The sequence below is a fragment of the Cheilinus undulatus genome, linkage group 20 (genome assembly GCF_018320785.1).
Source record: "Cheilinus undulatus linkage group 20, ASM1832078v1, whole genome shotgun sequence".
In the NCBI taxonomy this organism is placed as follows: Eukaryota; Metazoa; Chordata; class Actinopteri; order Labriformes; family Labridae; genus Cheilinus; species Cheilinus undulatus.
The window spans coordinates 12,554,105-12,574,355 of record NC_054884.1 but is presented as its reverse complement, the minus strand read 5'-3'; the positions used below and the strand labels follow the sequence as shown (position 1 = coordinate 12,574,355).

Sequence of the window (20,251 nt, the reverse complement as noted above, 5' to 3'; positions counted from 1 at the left end):
TGCTTTGTCAGTTTTATAAACATTCTCCATAAATTTTACCCCATGGGTGAAAGAAAATCTTCTGTTACAATTAATGATAAAATGTGAACTAATTTTAGCATCCTGTTGTTCCTTTTGAATTCTTGTCACTAACTGCTAATAGATTTACATTATCCATGATCAATTTTGCAACAAAAATAATTTTATGTGATGATTTTTTTCCCTTTGAAAAAAAAAGAGCAATAAAATTCCAAAATCGTTTTTAAATGTAGATGTCAGAATGCACAATGAAGCATTAAAATAGTCTTTCAGAGGAACCCCCCCCCCCAAGCCAAAGAAACGCCCCTGCTCTTAACCTCCCTAAATATGAACATTTAAATGTTTTTCAACGCCATGAAATTCCTCAATATAAGGCCTAAGAAAATAACACTTTAACCCTCATTTACAAACACTCTACATATGATATCACCGTGCTTGCATAAACAGCTTACAGCTCTGTCTTCCTGTAATTTCCTCCTCTGTCTTGCGTAAACACGTGCGTCTCCCGCATCCATCCATGACCCTCCCAGACTGAAGCTGAGGATCTGAACATCTTTCTGTCTACATTCATTCACGGAAAGGAGAACTCAACCTCTCTTCACATGTTATCCACTGCTTTAGCTACAGGAGAGCTTTTTAATAAGCGCAGCATCTCTGTGACGAGGAGAGTTTTTCCGCATCCTGTTAAAAGCGTTTAAAACTGGATCATCAACAGAAATCCACGTTACGCACGAGTTGAATCCATAACCGTTACGCGTGGACTGACCTTACTTATACAGGATGAAGGTAACCTTTGGGAGTCTGGTGGTCGCAGCAGGAGTCTGTGGGTTACTCAGCTTCGCCTTTTTGGCGACTGCCCTCGGAACCGAGTACTGGTACATTATTATTGAGATCAGTCCTTTAAACGCAAGCGAGGACCTGAGCTCAAATTCAGGGCTGTGGAGCATCAGTGAAGGTAAGCGTTGGAAAGAATCTCTCTCAGTACTTCTGATTTTCATGAAATACACAGCTACTCTATTCAGTCACACTTTATCAGGACATTGAATTACTGTGTTGGCCAATAAATGAACAGCCAAAAAAGCTTCTAATGTCGACAAAAGGAGCTCGAGCTTACTGATAACACTTTATGATCTACAAAAGCACACAAGACTATTAGTGACCAAACTCAGTTTTTCTTTCTTGATGCTTTCTGTATTATATGGACAAAAGTATTTGGCCACACCTGTTAATCATTGAATTCAGGTGTCTCAATCAGACCTCTTACCAAAGATGAATAAAAGCAAGCACCTAGCCATACAGTCTCTGTTGGCAAGCCTTTGTGATACAAGATGGGTCAGTCTGAAGAGCTCAGTGACTTCAAGTGTGGTACTGTGATGGATGCCACATTTGCAATAAGACAGTAATGGAATTTTATCCCTGCTCGATATTTCACTGTCAATATGTGATATTATTAGAAAAGTGGAAGCATTTAGGAACAGCAGCAACAAAGTGGAAGACCACATTTAGCAATATCCAATCACTCAAATATATTTAAAGAAAAATGTAGTTTTGGACCCAAAATGGAGCACAACATAACTGAACAGAGATAAAAGAAAAAGCATGTTTAAAAGTAGAGTTGGAAAAAGTACATGACTATTGTAGTCAAGTAAAAGAACAGTTTGTCTACTTAAACGTAGGGGCAACTCTATCTATTTGAATACAGTGTCATTACAGTCCCTGTTGGTGTAATGGTCAGGCAGCCAAATACTTTTGTCCATATAGTGTATCTCTCCTGAAGCATAATAAGTACAAAAAAATGTTACTCCCAAACTGGCATCAATATGAGGGTTACAGCTAACAGCTGACTTCATCAAAGTGGTGTGAAAGGATGCTCTCTGTAACCAGCCTGCAATCTAATCAGTCCATAACATAATATCTCGTATTTATCACTTTGAACCTTGTACTTCTTCAAGGAGTTTATCATGATACATTTGTGATTAATTGCACAGCCCCATCTTGAATGTGAAACATTTTTGTCATATTTTCTGTACTTATTTTCCATCTAAAAATGAGTCCAAACTCAACACTGTTCAGTATTTTATCTCTAAATTGGCCAGTTTTTGGTGGAAATGTATTTTGAAAGATAATAAAAGCAGTGACCCATATAATCCTCCAGCTACTTTTAGTGAAGTCATTATCATTTGTTTTATTTCAAAGCTCCTATTAAAGATGGAGCAAAAAGCGAAGTTTTATTTTTAGTGTTTTATTTACATTTTTATTGCACCATCCAGGTGGGAGGATGCTGGTAGACTCGAATGACTCCTTCACAGCTGACTACTCCAAGTACTCTGAGACTGAGCTGAGTGAGTGCTCATCACAAACACACACTGTGCTCATCACTTTTTATTATCCAGACAGCTATAACTCCACAGATGCTCCCTCTGTTTCCCTGTCTGTGTATAAGCAGTACTGCATAGTGCCATAGTGGTGCTCCTCCCCCTCAGCCTGGTCCTGCTGCTGTTTGGAGGTATCTGTGGCCTGGTCAGCTCCCTGGCCCGGAGCCCTGTGCTCCTCACCAGAACGGCTGCATACTTCTTCATCTGCAGTAAGTTGAAGTTCACTTTCATCACTATAAAGTCAGTAGGATTACATCATCGTGTTTTAAAAAGGCATTTATTAAGTGAGTCTGACTAAATCATGACTTCTGAAGCTAATGTAAGCATGTCTGACTGAAACAGTACTGAGTATCATGTCTTGAAAAAAGACTTGCACACCTGATGCGGTTTGAGTGTCAGTTTAGTCTTGTATGTTTTAACCTCAATAAGCCTCACACTCTCGTTGGCATTCTGCTCATGCTTCATGGTCTTGAGATGCTTCTGTCACCGCGATACCGGGGAAATAACAATACTGTTACGTCTCTACAGGACAGGAATCCTTAAAGGGAGGTTTCTGTATTTTTGAAGCTGGGTTGTGTAAGGCACTTGGCAATAGAAAAGGCATTAGCTTCCACAGATTACTGAGCTTTCCCCTTCAACTAGGACAAGCTTGAAGATGCTAGGCTAGACAGTGTAACAGATGGGTAAGGGTTTTCTATGTAATTTAGTGAGTTTTAGGTCAAAATGGGCCAAAAAAACAATGCTGGCTCAACTGTACTCTGGAAGCATTTTATTTTTCACCTAGAAAGCCTCTATGTTTGGTACTATTTTGCAACGTAAGCGTCAGCTACCGCAATTGATAAATTTCACCCAATCACCATTTAACTAATTGTATGTATCTATTTTTATAAAATTGAGTAAAATGTACCGTCTGAAATAATTGAGGGATATTCTTTGTATTTTAGAAGGCATCAGGCGAATTCCTCTCAGTATCTCGTGACCCTAAAGCCGCCCCCCCCCCCCCCCCCCCATTGAGAACCACTGCATTAGAAAAATAAAGCCACAGCCATAAACTTACTTGTATTTCCATTCAGCACTTTTGGACAGGGGTCGGTTTCTACAATTTATTTTCAGAAAGTTGAAGAAGGTCTGTAAAACACAGGTGTTCACTAAGGCAAGGAACTCTGGATGGGGAGTGATGCAGGCTGCAGGCATCCAAGGTGCGATCTGTAATCAGCCTTGAAAAAGGTGTTGTAAGTCCCACAGTTTTGTGTCCAACAGGTCAATTACCGCTAGTTAAAAAAGGGGAGATTAATCCTGATTCATGCTTTTATAATTGAACTGCCTTAAAGGTCACATAATCTACCCCTTTAAGACAGGTTTATATTGGTCTTAGGTCCCCAAAACATGCCTGTGAAGTTTGTTGCAGTAAAAAGTCCAGTATAGTATTTTGCATGCCTAAAAACCCTTTTGTTTCAGCCCTAGTCAGAACGAGCTGTTTCGTGTCTGTGGCTTTAAATGTTAATTAGCTGTCTGACTCTGCCTCTAACCCCACTCCTGTCAGAAAATAGATGTGTCAGCTGCCAGCTGAGAGGAGGTTTAGGGGAGGAGGGAGGAACTTTCTTCCAAGTGGGGAGGGCCAACTGAACTTGGGGGTGGGGCTTACTCCCCACATGACATCATGAAGGGCAAATCTGAGAACGGCTGTAGAAAGCTGTAGAAAAAGAGGGGGGAGGGGACTGAGGACAGGCCAGGGGCACATATTTTTTATAAGAAAAGCCTGAAAAAGTGTATTTTGCATAATATGTCCCCTGTAATTCTGGCTAAAGCAAGGCACAGATGTTGTATTTCCATTGTAGCTTAAGAATCCTTTAAAAAATAAATAAATAAACAAATAAAAATCTTTAAACAACTCCTTTTCAAGGATCCAGTCTGATCTCCTTAGTCCAATCAGACTGAACAGCTGTGGTTGTTCTCAGGTTGAGGACTGACGCTTTCTCTACTCATTGTGAGCTCAGAGATGGTATCATTCCCCTTGAGGTAACAGAATGGAAAACACTTAGCTAGAGAAGACAATTTAGCAGCTTGTCATGACAGAAAGAAAAACCACAGTGCCTAGTGGCCCTGGTGTAGATGAATTAGTGGAATCTGTGTAGAAACAATGCAGACAATGCACAGGCAAAGAAAGGAAGATAAGGAAGTCCATGTCAGCACAATATGCACACTCCTACAAATGTTTTAATGCAGAAAAAACATCTCTTTAGACATTTTGCATCATCTTATAGGCATTTCTTCTAAAAGCTCTGGAATAAAACATGACCATGTATGTCACAGTAAGTGCAAAGTGGATGTACACATCATTACAATTCTGATTCAGATCACCGACCTTAGTATGGAGAGCAGAGGCCATTAGGTGACTTATAAAGGAAAGAACAGGCTCTTGCCCAGGACACACAAGTGCTACTGAAATCTTTTCACTCAAGTGGCTGTTAGTTTCAAAGGAACAGGCCATCTCAGGGAGTGGGAACCTATTTACAGTTTCTTCACCCTTTGCTTTTATTGAGCACTAAAAAATACTCCCTCTCCTTGTTTAATTCAAATACATAGAAAAGTACACTCATCTATCACTTTATTAAGTATACCTGCTCTCTCTTCTTCCTTGTTCTGATGCTTGGATTGAACTGATGTTCCTTCCTTATCTCCATTCGTACATGTTTAGTGCTTTCAAAAGCCCCCCCCCCCCATGTGTTTTACCCTGTTATTGATTTTATAAATCAGTCACAGTCAGTATAATTTGCCTTTTTTTTCTTGAATGTCAAAGTGAAAACAGATTTCTGAAAGGTAATGTCAATTGGATAAAAAATATGTAATGTAAAATAAGTGACTGCATAAATATTCACCCCCCTTTGAGTCAGTATTTAGTAGATGCACCTTTGGCTGCAATCACAGCTCTGAATCTGTGTGGATAGGTCTCAGTCAGGCTTGCACATCTGGACTCTGCAATTTTACTTCATTCTTCTTTGCAAAGCTGTCAGGTAGCACAGCCCTTTTCAAGTCCAGTCACAAATTCTTCATTGGATTGAGATCTGGGCTTTGACTCAGCCACTCCAGAAATTCACCTTGTTGTCTTTAAACCATTTCTGTGTAGCTTTCGCTGTTGTCATGATGGCAAGTAACCCTTCTCCTAACCCGTAGTTCTCTTGCAGACTGATAAAGATTGTCCTACAGGATTTTCTTATATTTTGCCGCATTACTTTTACCCACCACCTTTACAAGCCTTTCAGGGCCAGAAGCTGAGAAGCATCCCTACAGCATGATGCTGCCACCGCCTTGCTTCACAGTGGGGATGGTTTGTTTGTGGTGATGTGCAGTGTTTGGTGTCTTGTCTCATGGCCAAATAGTACTATTTTGGTCTCATCAGACCAAAGAACTGTCTCCCACTTGGCCATAGAGTCTCCCCCATGCCTTTTGAGAAACTCTAGTCGAGATTTTATGAGTTTCCTTCAACAGTGTCTTTCTTTTTGCCACTCTTCAATAAAGCTTTGACTGGTGAAGAACCTGGGCAACAGTTGTTGTATGCAGCATCTCCCATCTCAGCTGCTAAAACTTGTAACTCCTTCAAAGTAGTCATAGGTGTGTTGGTGGACTCTCTCACTTGTCTCCTTCTTGTACTGTGGCTCAGTTTGTGAGAACCATAATTCGCCTTTTTCTTGATGATGGATTTAATTGAACTCTAGGGGATATTCAGTTCCTGGGATTTTTTTGTATCCATCTCCTGACTTTTACTTTTCAATAACCTTTTCTCTGAGTTACTTGGAGTGTTCTTTCGTCTTTCAGGTGTAATGATAGCCAGGAATACTGATTAACCACTGACCGGACCTTCCACGCAGGTGTCTTTGTACCACAATCACATGAGACACATTCATTGCACTCAGGTGATAACCATTTCCCCAACTGTGAGACTACTAGCACCAGTTGCCTGGAACTTTGTTGATTTAAGCCAGTCACTTTAAAGAGGGCAAATAGTAATGCAGTCACTTATTTAACAATAAATATTTTCGCTCCACTTTGACATTAAAGAGGGTTTTTTCAGTCAAAAAGCTAAATTATATTGGCCATGATGGAAGGGTAAAACATCCAAGGGGGTGAATACGTTAAAGTATTTGATGATATTGACAAAGAAGTAAAAACCAAGAAAGATGTGTGTTTTTGATGGAAAATATGCATTTTCATGGCAGTAATGTTGCAGCAAACACTTTGTGGTTAATCGAGCAGACTGCAGCATTTTATATGCAGGATTGAAAACGACCTCAGTTACAGTTATTGACCTCCAGTGACCAACCAAGACTGATTGGCTGTTAGATCGTGCCATATTGGTGATATATGCATGAATAGGCAAGTGTGTGGTTGTGCATGTGTGTATTTGTTGTGTCTGTTACATCAGCAGAGGTTCATCCTGTTCTCGATCAGACAGGTTATGAGAGCTTTTATTGGTCCGAGGGGAGGCACAACAGCAAAGTAAGATTGCTTTTGAAACAAGTGAATCCTGAATTTGCTTCTAAATAACTTTATTCATATTGTTTCATAACATATTAATTTGACATTATGTAAGCAAGGAGGTTAATGAAAACACTTTTTAAGACGCTCTGAAAGCTGCACATGCAGCGGCATGAACTTGGTCCAACACAAAGAGATTATAGTCTTCAATGGAAAATATAAAAAATGCCATCCATGTGGGGCACTGATACGCATGAGGATGTGGTTGTTTTCTTCAGGTTACCTGCATACAGAGAGGAAACTTAATCAGGGTGGTGCTTCAGAGACTCATATCAATATTGCCATTAATTAAAAGCACTGTCTGCTATTCTGAAAATTTAACATGGATCTGAATCTGAGCGGGATGCGGCCGGGGTTTGACACACCTGTTGCAGACGGGATTGGATGGCACACACTGGAAGCCTGGAAGAGATGGCAGCATTTCTGGGCCGTGTTCATATATGGCTTCTTTGCATGATATAGCTTTCAGTTGCATTTCATGAGTGCAGGAGTGGAGTAAAAAAAGAGTACTACACAAGGCTTTAGTCAGATTTAAACTGGTTGCATGTAGCTACATCAGATACTATTAAATAAGTATTTATACTTTGGAATCACTCTATATTATCACCAGATTTATGTCTTTATTACAAACTTCTACACATATCTGTATGCCAGAAATTTCTGAAATTTGCACTGCGTGTTCTCTCTATATGTCTCTTGTTAAAAGAAATGACAGTTCAAGGCTGTTTAACTTTTCTGTGACTGCAGCAGCTCATTTACCAGTTTTGAATAACCTTGACATGCACCTAACCCTGACAAGCACAAAGGTGCAAAGGCCAGTTAGGTGCAGTTTGCAGCTCTAGTTGATTTGATCATTATTTTGGGGCTTCTTTATTGTAGAGATGATGGTGGATAGAGACAGAAACAGGAGGGAGAGTGGAGAAGAACCTGCAAGAAAGGAGCCATAGGCCAAACCTGAGCTCAAGGACAACAGCCTCCACATACGGCGTGCTGACATACTCTATCAGACTCCCCCACACCAGATGTAGTTTATTTCAAGTGACATTTCGTGCACTTATTCTAACCCTGCTTTTCACCTTTAAACTTTTAAACTTGAAGATGAGCCTGACTTAATCTGATATGTAGATAAAGACTCTCAATGGTACATGTAACACGTTAACCTGGTTATCGGACCCAAACAGAACAGATAAGTCAATAGAGCAGGATCACAAATCAGTGCTTTAGATTAAACTTGTCTGTCACACACCAGAGTACTTTAGTCACAGGTTTTTGTGTCAGGCTACAAAAGCAGCAAAAATCAACTTTGTATAAAACAGTTAGCTACAGATACCAAATAAATCATGTCTGTGATTATTACAGAAGCCCTTATGTTTATGTAGTTGCATACAATAAACATGTTAATTTAATGTGTGTAAACATCTGTCTGAGCTCTCCCACCAGATCCTCTGGGCGCTCTCATGGCAGCGCATTAAAGCCTTCATAAAGCAGACCTTGTGATGGATAAATACTTACTTAAAGGACTTTTTGTAGTCTCCCTTTAATAAGAAACACATGGAAATGTGTTGAGCGGAAATTAGATTGAAGAGCTGACTTGTAAACTGTCCAGTCGATGGTCCAGCTTTTGAAAAAATCTAACCTCAACCTCCAAGCTGGCTTCTTTCTACCTCTCTTTCTGGTTTATGTTGTAAGACGCTGCCTTCTGCAGGCTCAGTTTTAATTAGTGAGTTTCTGGAGCAGGTATCTTTGATTAGTCTATAGGAGCTTAGTGTTGTCTGAGTGCACGTCGAGTAAGCAGTTATTGTTTTAACAAACCTCTGCCACAAACTGGAAATAGTTTATTTATAAGAGCAGTGAGAGGGCGAGAAAACAGCATCATTACAGACCAACTTGTGTGAATATGCAGTTTGTGTTCGTCTGTATATGTTGAGTGTTAAATTGGAGCTGATAATGAGAATCCTCTCCTAATTGCTTTGATTCTTGTTAATGATGAAACTTCTTCACAACAACCATTAAACCAGTCTGACTGTTAGACTCCCTGCAGAGCCTCGTCATTACTTCCTGTGTACTTCATTTACAGTTATTTGGTTTCCTCTCAAATGAGAGCAGTAACACAAAGTGCTTCTGCGTTTAAGCCCGATCCAGACTTTAAACCAAAGGGAGTCTTTTTCTGAGGACATTCCATTGTGTAGCATCCCATCACCTTTTAACAAAAGCCTTTAGACTTCTGGGAACTAAGGAGACCAGTTTTGGGGAGATTTGGGAGAGGAATGTTGTCCCATTCTGTGCTGATGCAGGATTCTTGCTGCTAAACAGTCCTGGGTTGTCTTCCCTGGATTTTTAGTTTCCTGATGTGTCAGAAATTGATGAAAGGTCTGGACAGCAGAAAGGAACCTTCTCCTGTGAAGCCATGCTGTTGTGATGGATGCAGTATGTGGTTAAACATTGTCTTGCCGAAATAGTCAAAGCATTCCCTAAAGAGATGTCTGAATGAGAGCACATGTTGCTCTAAAACTTCTGTTTATTTTTCAGCAGGGATAGTGCCTTTCCATCACCACACTCCCACTTTAGCATCTTTACATTCGCCCCCTATAATTTTTAGAAGTTATAGATTTTACTCATCACTTTTAAAGCACTTAGGGGCCAGCTCCAAGCTACTTAACAGGATTTTTATCCTCCTATGAGCCAGCCCGCAGCCTTAGATCCTCGGGTAGGGGCCTCCTGGTGGTTCCAAAGTCGAGGCTTAAAACAAAAGTGACAGGACCTTCTCCATCAGGGCCCCTCAACTTTGGAACTACCTGCCCGAGGAGATAAGATGTGCAGAATCTGTCACATCTTTAAAATCACTTCTTTAAACCCGTTTTTGTTGACTTGCTTACATGTAATGTTATCTTCTGTCTTTTACTGTCTCCTCCCTCTTTTGGTAAATTTTCTTTTAATTTCTCCGCCTTTAATTTTCCTTAGTTTTCTTCTTCTCTCAATTAATTTTGAGCTTTTAACCCCTCCCTCTATGTTGTTTCTGACTCTTTTTACTTGTATCTGTTTTAACGGATTGTCATTATTCTTATTATTACTATTATCATTACCTCACAGTTTCTATCTTTTTAATTGTTGTGTGATAATCTGATAATCACTACTTATCTTAATTTGTTTTTATCTGTTCTTACTGTTCTGATTTTTATTCTACTCTGTCACTTCATAATATTTTAAATGCTCTTACATTTCTGGTCCTTGGGTCTTTTTTATGTAAGGTGGTTCCTCTGTTGCCTGGATTCATCTTGGTTATTCTGGGTTTTTATTCTAATTTTTATTTTCATTTTGGATTTATTAAGTTTTTGGTTATTTATAATGTCTGTCTGATGTGATCTGCTCATTGTCAAAGTATTTTGTAAACCTTTGTTTTTAAAGGTGCTATACAAATAAAGTATTTATCTTTATTATTATTTCCAGATGTGTAAGCTGACTATGCCATACTAATGCAAACTAATATCTAATACTAATGCAACCACGTACCATCAGAGATGCAGGAGTTTAAACTGTGTGCTGATAACAAGCTGGATGATCTCCCTCCTCTTCAAATAGAATGTCAAGTTTTGATTCATCTGACCACAGAACAGTTTTCCATTTTGCCTCGGCCCAGTTTAAATGAGCTTTGGCCCAGAGAAGACTGCATTGCTTCTTAGTCGTGTTCACATATGGATTCTCTTTGCATGATACAGCTTTAACTTGCTTCAACTTACTAGCAGCTTTAATTTCCTGTCATTGCTGTCATTTATATTTGGCAGTGTGGTTGTTCTGGGATCCTCCTGCCAGCCTACAGGCCTGTGTGGAAAGCATCAAGGAGGAACAGCACACGATCCTGCTCTTCCTGTGCCTACAAGGAAAGCCTGAGGCAGGGAGAGAAGCAGCAATAAGCCCATAAACAACAGAATGACACTGATTAAGTTGTACAAAGCATAGAGGAGGAGCTGGGGTGGAGGTGGGTTGCAAAAAGCAGCTTGCAAAGGGAGCAGAGAAGCATAGCCAGGCTAGAGCAGGTTAGATATGGCAGCATGAGTGAAAATAGGCAGTAGCATGCTTACAGCGAATCAGCAGGCCATCAGCTGACGAGGGCTTACATGAGATCAGCTGATTCGACAGCGCTTGACTCTGTGGCCTGCCTGAACAAATGAAACTCAGCATAACTTCAAGCAGGAAGACAGTTTCATTTCAACTCACCCTTTCATTCATTAGTCACCTGTCCCCCTTTTCCCACACCTTTTCCTGCTCTAGTAATCGTCAGTGGGCATCTACTCTCTTAAGCTTTGAGCCTGCTGTCCGCCTCACTACCTCTTCATCACTAAACATTTCCATTCTTGTAAAATAAATCATTGTGAAACTTGTTTAAGTCTCTCTTGATTGAAATGCTAAATGCTTGATTTGTGGATGGCATGGCGAACTGTGTTGACAGACAATGATTTCTGGAACTGTTCCTGAGCTGGTGCAGTGATTTCCAGAACAGATACCTGTTTTAATGCAGTGTCGCATGAGGGCATAAAAATCATGAGCATCTATTATTGACCTCTGACCCCTTTCCTTGCACACAGAGATTTCTCAGATTCTCTGAATCTTTTGATGATATTATTGACTGTAGATGGTGGGATATTCAAAGTCTTTACAAATTTACGTTGAGAAACATTTCTCTGGCTTGTTCCACAATTTTTGGATTTGCTGAAGCCAGTCTTTACTCCTGAGAGACTCTGCCTCTCTAAAATCCTCCTTTTATACCAAGTCACATTACTGACCTGTTGCCTAGTAACATAATTAGTCGCAAAATGCTCCTCCAGCTGTTTTTACATTAGTTCTTACTTTTCCAGCTTTTTGTTGTCCCATCCCTACTTTTTGGAGATGTGTTGCTGCAATCAAATTCAAAATGAGCGATTATTTCTCATGAAGTTATAAAATGTCTCAGTTTCAACATCGTATCTGGGTTTATGAGATTTGAAAATCATTGCATTGTTTTGTTTACAATCAATGCAGTGCCTCAACTTTTTTTGGAATTGGGGTTGTACAAACTATGATTCCTAAAAAGTTGGGATGCTGAGAAAAATGCAGATGAAAACAAAATACACCAATATCCAAGTGTTTCCAGCCATATTTTGAGACTTTTTGCCCCAAAACAGTTGAATTTTTCATATCAGTAGTTTAGTGGTAGTAGTAGTAGTAGTAGTAGTAGTAGTATTTGTAGCAGCTGTACATGCTGTGTTGGTGAGTTAATTTCCTTTATCTTTGTCTTTGTGTATCTCTGCTTTTCTGCTCTACATTCATCACATGCAGCTTCCTCATCACTCTCTAAGCTCGTAGCACCTCGGGGTGTCATCGTAATAAAGCGATTATTAGTCCCACCCTGGGTTGCCTCTGCGCTCCACTTGCATCTCTCTTCAAACCAGTAGCAAGCTGCCAGAAATACAAGGGTTTCCAATAGCAACACTGTGTGAAACTTGTGGGGAGTGTGTCTGTTTGTGTGTGTCTTTGTCTTGTCTCTGATGACAGGGATGTTGTATAAGCACACAGCACATGCATCAGTACATTCCCTCCATCCGACAATATGAGAATTTGGGGATTTAATGGCTTGATGTTCTTGTTTAGTTTATTTGATGAGCTCTCTGTGTGGGGCTATGGCAGGTTGTTGTTTCTGCTTCATAATGGCTTTTGCAATGCAGTGAAAAGTCTTGAATGATCAGGCCTCGCATTCAGGGATGTTGTGTCTGCATTTTTCATGAAGGAATTCAGTTCTAGACACTGAGACACCAAAATACACTGGACATAAATGTCGCAATCTAGTATTGAGAAATGAAGCCAGTTGTGAAGAACATAAAGCTGCAGTTCCTCCAGTGTCCACTTGAGGCAGACTCCAAAAGGCTGAAGTCCCATTAAAACTAATGTTAAAATGTCCAATTTGACAGCAGAGATAAAGATGTTAACAAGAACAGTTTTACTCCGAAAGCTTATGTAGAGATTGTTGCACCAAAAACAAGGGGTGATGTTTTAAAAGTCATCAATTTTGATTCTGTTAAGGTCAAGAGAATGGGATGTCCTGGGCTGACTCACAGGCAGGTGTATTGTACTTGTTTGCCAGGAAGCCTCCCTGCAATTTCCAGCTTCTTTCATGATTTGCAAAGAAGCTGGTAAAAATATTTATTAGGGATGGGACCAATCCGATCCAATATCGGTATCAGGTCCGATATGGATGTAATTAATAGATCAGACATCTGACTGACTGCGCCGATCCAAGTGACCGATTCAAATCCATCCTACAGATTGCGGTAGACCATGACCGCACTGCAGTCTAACACGAGACAGTCTGTGTGTAACACAAAGAAGAGTGGGTGTAACGTTAGCCTGATAATGCTGGCGTGGCTAGCATTGAAAGCTAGTGCCGACCGCCTTCAGTCCTCTTTGCAGATTAATATCGTGCTTTGAAAGTTGGTCTCTTTTCACTTCAGGTGAGTAGTCATACGTGAGCTTAACCCTCGACAGCCCACATACCACTTTAATTCCATTTACTACTTTGGAAAACTATCATACCGCGGTCTTCCTACTATATGCTAACAGCTTAGCCACAACTGAGGTCTCATTGTTTACATCTGGTGAAGGGTCAGAGAGGGAGGCTGTGGCCGTTAACTGGGTCCTGACGCTCTAGTGGTGGGAGGTTCATTAAATAACATTTTAGACAGGGATTTCAAGTCTTTTTTTTTTTTTTTTTTTTTTTTTTTTGGATAATGTTGATGTTTATTTTTTAGAAGTAGTTCAAATGAATTTGTTTGGAATACATTTAAATTCAATTCATTTTTGTACTTTTTTTTTTTTTGGGGGGGGGTTTACTACAGCCTCATGTAACCTCACACATTATACCCACAACAATAATAATTGTTAAAAAAAAATATATATATATATAAATGTATATATATATATATATATATATATATACGTTTTTATCGGAATCGGATCGTAGCTGAAAAAATGTGGATCGGTGCATCCCTAATTTTTATTAGTGATTAACTACAAAAATTAGGCAATTAATAGCTAACAAAAATTAAAATCCCTTGACTGTGCAGAAACCAGTTCACAAAAACTGTTTGAAATACAAAACAGTGGAATTTTAAAATGCACTAAAATCGATGAGATTAATTGCAATTAACCTCAAAAACTATAGGATTTATCTCCACTGAAAATTTTAAACTTTTGACATTCCTAAATACGACACACAAAACAGGTTTAAATGTAAAATAGTCACATTTTAAGATGCACTAAAATGGCTTAAATTAATCAAGACAAACTTCAGAAATTATGATTATGAATAATGATTAAGAATTTGACAATCCTAAATACAACTCACAAAAAAAGGGGTTTAAAGGCAAATTAGTGGAATTTGAATTTGTATTTACATGCATGAGATTATTTGGGATTAACTACAGAAACTTTTAAATGCAAACTAGTTGATGTTAATTTGCATTTGCATGTATGAGATTAATGAAGATTATCTACAACACTATTTTAAAGCAAAATGGTGGAATTTTAAAATGCACTAAAATTGGTGAGATTAATTGGGATTATGTTCAGAAATTATGGGATTCATCACTTCTGAAAATTTGAATATTTTGACAGTTCTAAAAACAACACATTCACCAAAAACAGTTTTGAGTGCAAAATAGTGAAATTTCAAAATGCACTTAAATGGAAACAATCTGATTAACTTCAGAAGGTATGGGATTAATTACTACTAAAAATTGAAATCCTTTGGCAGTCCTAAATACAACACACAAAAAACAGTTTATAAAACAAAATGGTCAAATTTGAGTATGCATTTACATGTATAAGATTAATCCCAATTAATTTAATAAATTATGGGATTAATCGCTGCTAACAAAAATTGTAATCTTCTGACAGTCCTAATAACAGCACACAGAAGAACTGTTTTTAAATGCCTAACAGTTAAGTTTTAAAATGCACTTAAATTGGTGAGATTAATCATGATTAACTATTCTAATTATGGGATTAATCAGAATTGGACAATTTTAATCTTTTAACAGTCCTAAAAACAACACAAAACTGTTTAAAAAACGAAATAGTTGAATCCTGATATGCATTAAATGTATGAGATTAATCACGATTAACTTCAAAAATTATGGATTTAATAGCTTTTGAAAAATTTGAATCTTTTGACTGCCCTATCCACAACACACAAAACCAGTTTTGAATGCAAATAGTGGCATTTTATAAGGTGAAATTTTTAAAGACGAGATTAATCACAATTAACTACAGAAAACTAAAAAATTAATCTGTTGACATTCCTTTAGATACCAGTTTTAAATTCCAAATGATATAATTTTAAATGCTATAAAAAGGATGTGATTAATTGTGATTCACTACAGAAATTCTGAGATAAATCTGGATTAGTAATTTTGATTTTTTAACAGCCCTAGTCTTTACACTGCATGTCTGCTTTAACCATTAATGTTAAAATATTAAAGCTGTTTGTTTCCTCTGTTTTGTTTTTTGTTTGTTTGTTTGTTTGTTTGTTTGTTTTTTTTGTTTTGTTTTGTTTTGTTTTGTTTGCACTAAAAACAGTGGTAACGTGCATTTTTCAAAGGTTTGTTCTTTGAGGAATTATTGCCAAAGTCGTTGGAAAATACCAACAAAAAATGAATTGCCACAAAAGCCGATTGCAGACTGTTTTATCTATTGTATAAAACATGAACTTTGTCATAACAAGGTCGACAACTTGTGTTTGAAAAGTTGTTATGAAGCCCAGCAGTGGCGGTCTGCACTCATGTCAGTCAAATAACCCACACCCCTTTATATGCATAAATCTCAGCTGTAATAAAATTAAAGGGATGAGTTATAAAAACCCCCATCCCTCCAGCTCCAACAGTTTTAAACTTCAGAGGTTGCTTTGTTTTAAATCAGCTTATGTATTAGTTTAAACTAAAGTCCCACCTCTGTCCCCCAGAAAGATAGTGTGGCCAATCAGAATCCCATTCATGGCCACCCTGCTGAAACATCCCTGCTGTTAAATATAACTGTGCATAATCTGTCTTCCAAAGAGAAGACTGCTCTGATAACACTCATCTGGTAATATTTGTTTTTGTGTGATGACTCCCTGCAGGTCTGCTGACGCTGTGTGGGGTGACCCTCTACATCATCTACTCTCACCTGGCCCTGGCAATGACGAAGTGGCTGGTAGGGCCAGAGGGTCTATCCTACATTCACACCTCCTTCGGCTGGTCTCTGGGTCTGGCCTGGCTCTCCTACGGCCTGGAAATGATCACCGGCGTGCTGCTTCTCATAGCCGCTCGGATGGCCAAGCTGAAGCACAGCAGTCCAACCGTGGCCTGATACAAACCTCCACGGAGGATTCGACACTTTCAGGAGGAGGATTGAACTGTTGGCTGTATGTAGCTCAGAGATTAGAGAGCATCATTCTCATGACTCACTGTAAATAATGTGCTGGGAAACACGCAGGAAGTTAAATTAATCAAGTGTACCCTCTGGTGGTGAGAATTAGAGTTGCTTCTTTTTTGACTGTCTGACCTCATAGATTGTCATGATGTAGTGTCATCAAATTGGTGCCAAACTTTTTAATGTTGAATTTTCATAGAGCATAATTTTCATCCAAGGTTACAGCAATGATGGTGGAGGTTTCTGTGTGACGTGTCCATCAGTGTTAACTAATCTCATCTGTAAATGTTCCCACACCACTGACTCAGCAGTGGGAGCAAAGTGAGGTTAAGCGTCTCACCCAAGGATGCCGCTATACACATTTGACTTTACCGCTGACCACAGACGTTTCTGTTTTATTTGAAGGAAGCTGATTTTATTGTGTATGAGTATATTATTGGATATATGCAGTTAAACAGGAAAGGCTACATTTAAACCATATTGTTGTTTGGTACCATCATGTTCATTAAATGTTTTCTTTCTTTAAAGTGTGTAATAAATGTCAGTCTTACTCAGAGCAGGCTCATACTTGAACAGCAGCTTGTGTTAGCTGTTTATATTGCTACTAATGTGTGCATGCAACATGAAGGTTTTTGCTCGATGCCATTTGAAGCCTGGGAATCTTCTGGAGCAGGGGTGCCGGACTCAATCACAGCAGGGGCCAGATTTTGAATTTAGGTCTAATCTAAGAGCCCAACAGGGTCAACATTTAACCATGAACAGTCAATTTCATTTTCACCAGCGATGAATTCAAATCAAATTGAAGTTTAAAGGCTTTAAATCTGTGATAAAAGTCAAACTTATTAGTTCACAAGGTCAAAATAATGTTCGAAGAAGGCAAGAATATGAGAGAGAAAGTCAAAATCATGAGTTTAAAAGGCCAAAATATCAGTTAAAATTTGAAATTATGAGTCTAATAGGTAAAATTTTGGATTAAAAGTCAAAGTTAAGAGTTTAAAAGGTCAACACATGGGATACAATTTGAAATCAATAGTTTAATAGGTCAAAATGCGAAATTTAATTCAAAATCATGAGTTTCCAAAGGTCAAAATATGAGTTAAGATTTTTAAATTGTGAGTCGTTTAAGTCAAATTATGAGTTCAAATCTTAAATTGTGAATCAAACTATTCAAAATCTTGGATTAAACATCAAAGTATGGAGTTTAAAAGGTCAAAGCATGAGATTAAAGTTGAAATAATGAGTTTAAAAGGTCAAAATAAATGAATAAAAATTGTGAGTCTCATAGGTAAAAATATGACATTAATAGTCAAAGTCTGAAGTTTAAAATGTCAACATATGAGTTTAAAATTTAAATTATGAGTCAAATAGGTCAAAATATGTGAATAAAAGTCAAAGTTAGGAGTTTGAAAGTTCAAAATATGAGTTAAGATTTTAAATTATAAGTCTTACAGGTCAAACTATGATTTAAAGTTTTAAACTATGAATCAAACTGTTCAAAATCTGGGATTAAAAGTCAAAGTATGGAGTATAAAAGGTCAAAGCATGAGATAAAATTTAAAATCGCTAGTTTAATAGGTCAAAAATTAGGTAAAATTTTTCATTGTGAATCATTCTGGTCAAAATATGACATTAAAAGTCAAAGTTAGGAGTTTAAAAGGACAAAATATGCGTTAAAATTTCAAATTGTGTGTCAAATAGGTCAAAATATGAGAATAAAAGTCAAAGTTAGGAGTTTAAAAGGTAAAAATATCAGTTAAATTTTGAAATTGTGAGTCAAATAGGTCAAAGTACGAGATTAGAGTCAAAGTCAGGAGTTTAAAAGGGCAAAACATGAGATACAAATTAAAATCACTAGTTTTATAGGTCAAAATATGAAACTGAATTTAAAACATGAGGTCAAATTTTAAATTGTGAATCAAACTGGTCAAAATATATATTAAATGTCAAATTAAGGAGTTATAAAGGTAAAAAAATGAGTTACATTTTTAAATTGTGAATCAAAGTGATCAAAATCTGGGATTAAAAATCAAAATTAGGAGATTAAAAGTCAAAATGTAATTTAAAATTTGAAATGAGTTTAAAAGGTCAAAATACAAGATTAGAGTTTAAATCATGAGTTTAAAAGGTCAAAATATGATTTAAATTTTTAAATTGAAAAGGTCAAATTTTGAAACAAAAACCCCAAATTTCCCAATCCACATGTGCAGAGCTTGTTGGATTATATTAAAAAAACTGGAGGCTGTTATTGCTGCCAAAGATGCTTCCAGTGTGTACTGAATAGAAGGTTTGCATACTTATGTCAATGTGATATATATATATAGATATTTATTTATATATATATATACATATATATTTAATCCATTTGCCAAACTTTTAAATCTCTGTTGTAGCCTACAGAAATGGTGGAACGTCTATCAACATCCATCTGCTGCTTTCTCCTCTCTTAATATTTTTTTTTTTTTTTTTTTTCATAATTTTGTTTCTGTTTTGTTTCTGTATAAATCTGATCTGGTGTCCCAAAAGAATCTGGTTTGTAAGCACTCTGAAATATTTTCTCAAACATGCTATTTTTAACTATGTAAACACAGGTCAGTCCCTGAATCAGTTTCTTTCTGGAAGTTTTGCCAGTCATATTTTGGCCAGTTTCCAGCATGAAGACAAAGAAGTTACTCATAACTTAGAGATCTTACTTCATTTTTCTACTTCTTTCCCAGAAAATGTAAACACTTGCCCAAAAAGAAATGACAAAGTTAGAACTCTTACAGAGAAGTATTTGCATGCTTAAAACTGCAGCACTTAAGACATAGAGACTGGAGGTCAAAGACAGTGTGAATATTTGACTTTTGAGTGGGAGGTAACCTTCAATGCACCACTGGATTCCTGCAGCTGTCAACCAGAGCTGACTGCTTCATAAAAACACACATCACAAAAATACTCCTCAAAGATATTTCCATGGCAACCTAAACATCCTGTGCATCTGTGCACACAAAAGATAAAAAGTGGGCGTGAGATGCTGCAGTAAACAAGCTCTGGCTCATTGCAGAGACACATTTAAAGCTGCAGGAAAGTGATGATTAAATCAGACCGACAGATAAAAATCGTAGAGGCCTTTTCAAACAAAAAATAAGCCTACATTTAATTTTTTTAAAGAGGTAAACAGTCCAAGGAATTAAATGTTTATGTTTAAAATATTAAAATAATAATAATAATAATTTATGTTGGTTTTCTGATGAGGAAAATCTGACCTCTTCACTTTGACCTTTACTGCTGCCAGCTGCTCTTTATCTGGCTTTTATTCACATCAAACCACAGTATAATCTTTAAATTAAAAAGGAAAAGCACCATCAGCTCTCTATTAAGTGATTTTAATGAAATGAGATCCTCCATGCTCATTCAACACCACAGTGCTACTAGAAAACAACTGCCATTCACTTCATTTATACAGAAATAAAATCAACATAATAGAAGTGTATAAAAACCCCAACCATAGCTTCAGTCATTTCATGAGACAGTGTTCAACAAACCAGGGTGAATAATACATTCACTACATCACTGATAGTAACAAAGCTGTGTTAGAGACCAGAGGGGTGTACTAGAGAGCTAGTGAGACAAACACTATATGGACAAAAGTATTTGGCCACTGCTTTAAATTATAGATTTCAGGTGTGTAAAATCAAGCACCTAGCCACGCAGTCTCCATTTGCAAACATCTGTGATACAAAATGGGTCATTCTGGAGAGCTCAGTGACATCAATCTTGGGGCTGTGATAGGATGCCACCTTCTCAATAGGATGGTTCATGAACCTTCATCCCTGCTAGATATTCCAGAGTCAACAGTCAGTGACATTAGAACCTGGAAGAGTTTGGGAACAACAGCAGCTTAA

The 20,251-nt window shown here is 37.7% G+C and overlaps 1 protein-coding gene across 1 annotated transcript; it reads left to right on the top strand.

Moving 5' to 3' along the window:
- Positions 1-798: 798 nt before the first annotated feature.
- Positions 799-16,390, top strand: tmem235b (transmembrane protein 235b). The gene is made up of 4 exons (XM_041816502.1): positions 799-973; positions 2,289-2,360; positions 2,465-2,602; positions 16,075-16,390. Exons 1-4 carry the CDS (start codon positions 799-801, stop codon positions 16,302-16,304), a joined length of 615 nt encoding a protein of 204 aa, XP_041672436.1. The 3' UTR covers positions 16,305-16,390.
- Positions 16,391-20,251: the final 3,861 nt, after the last annotated feature.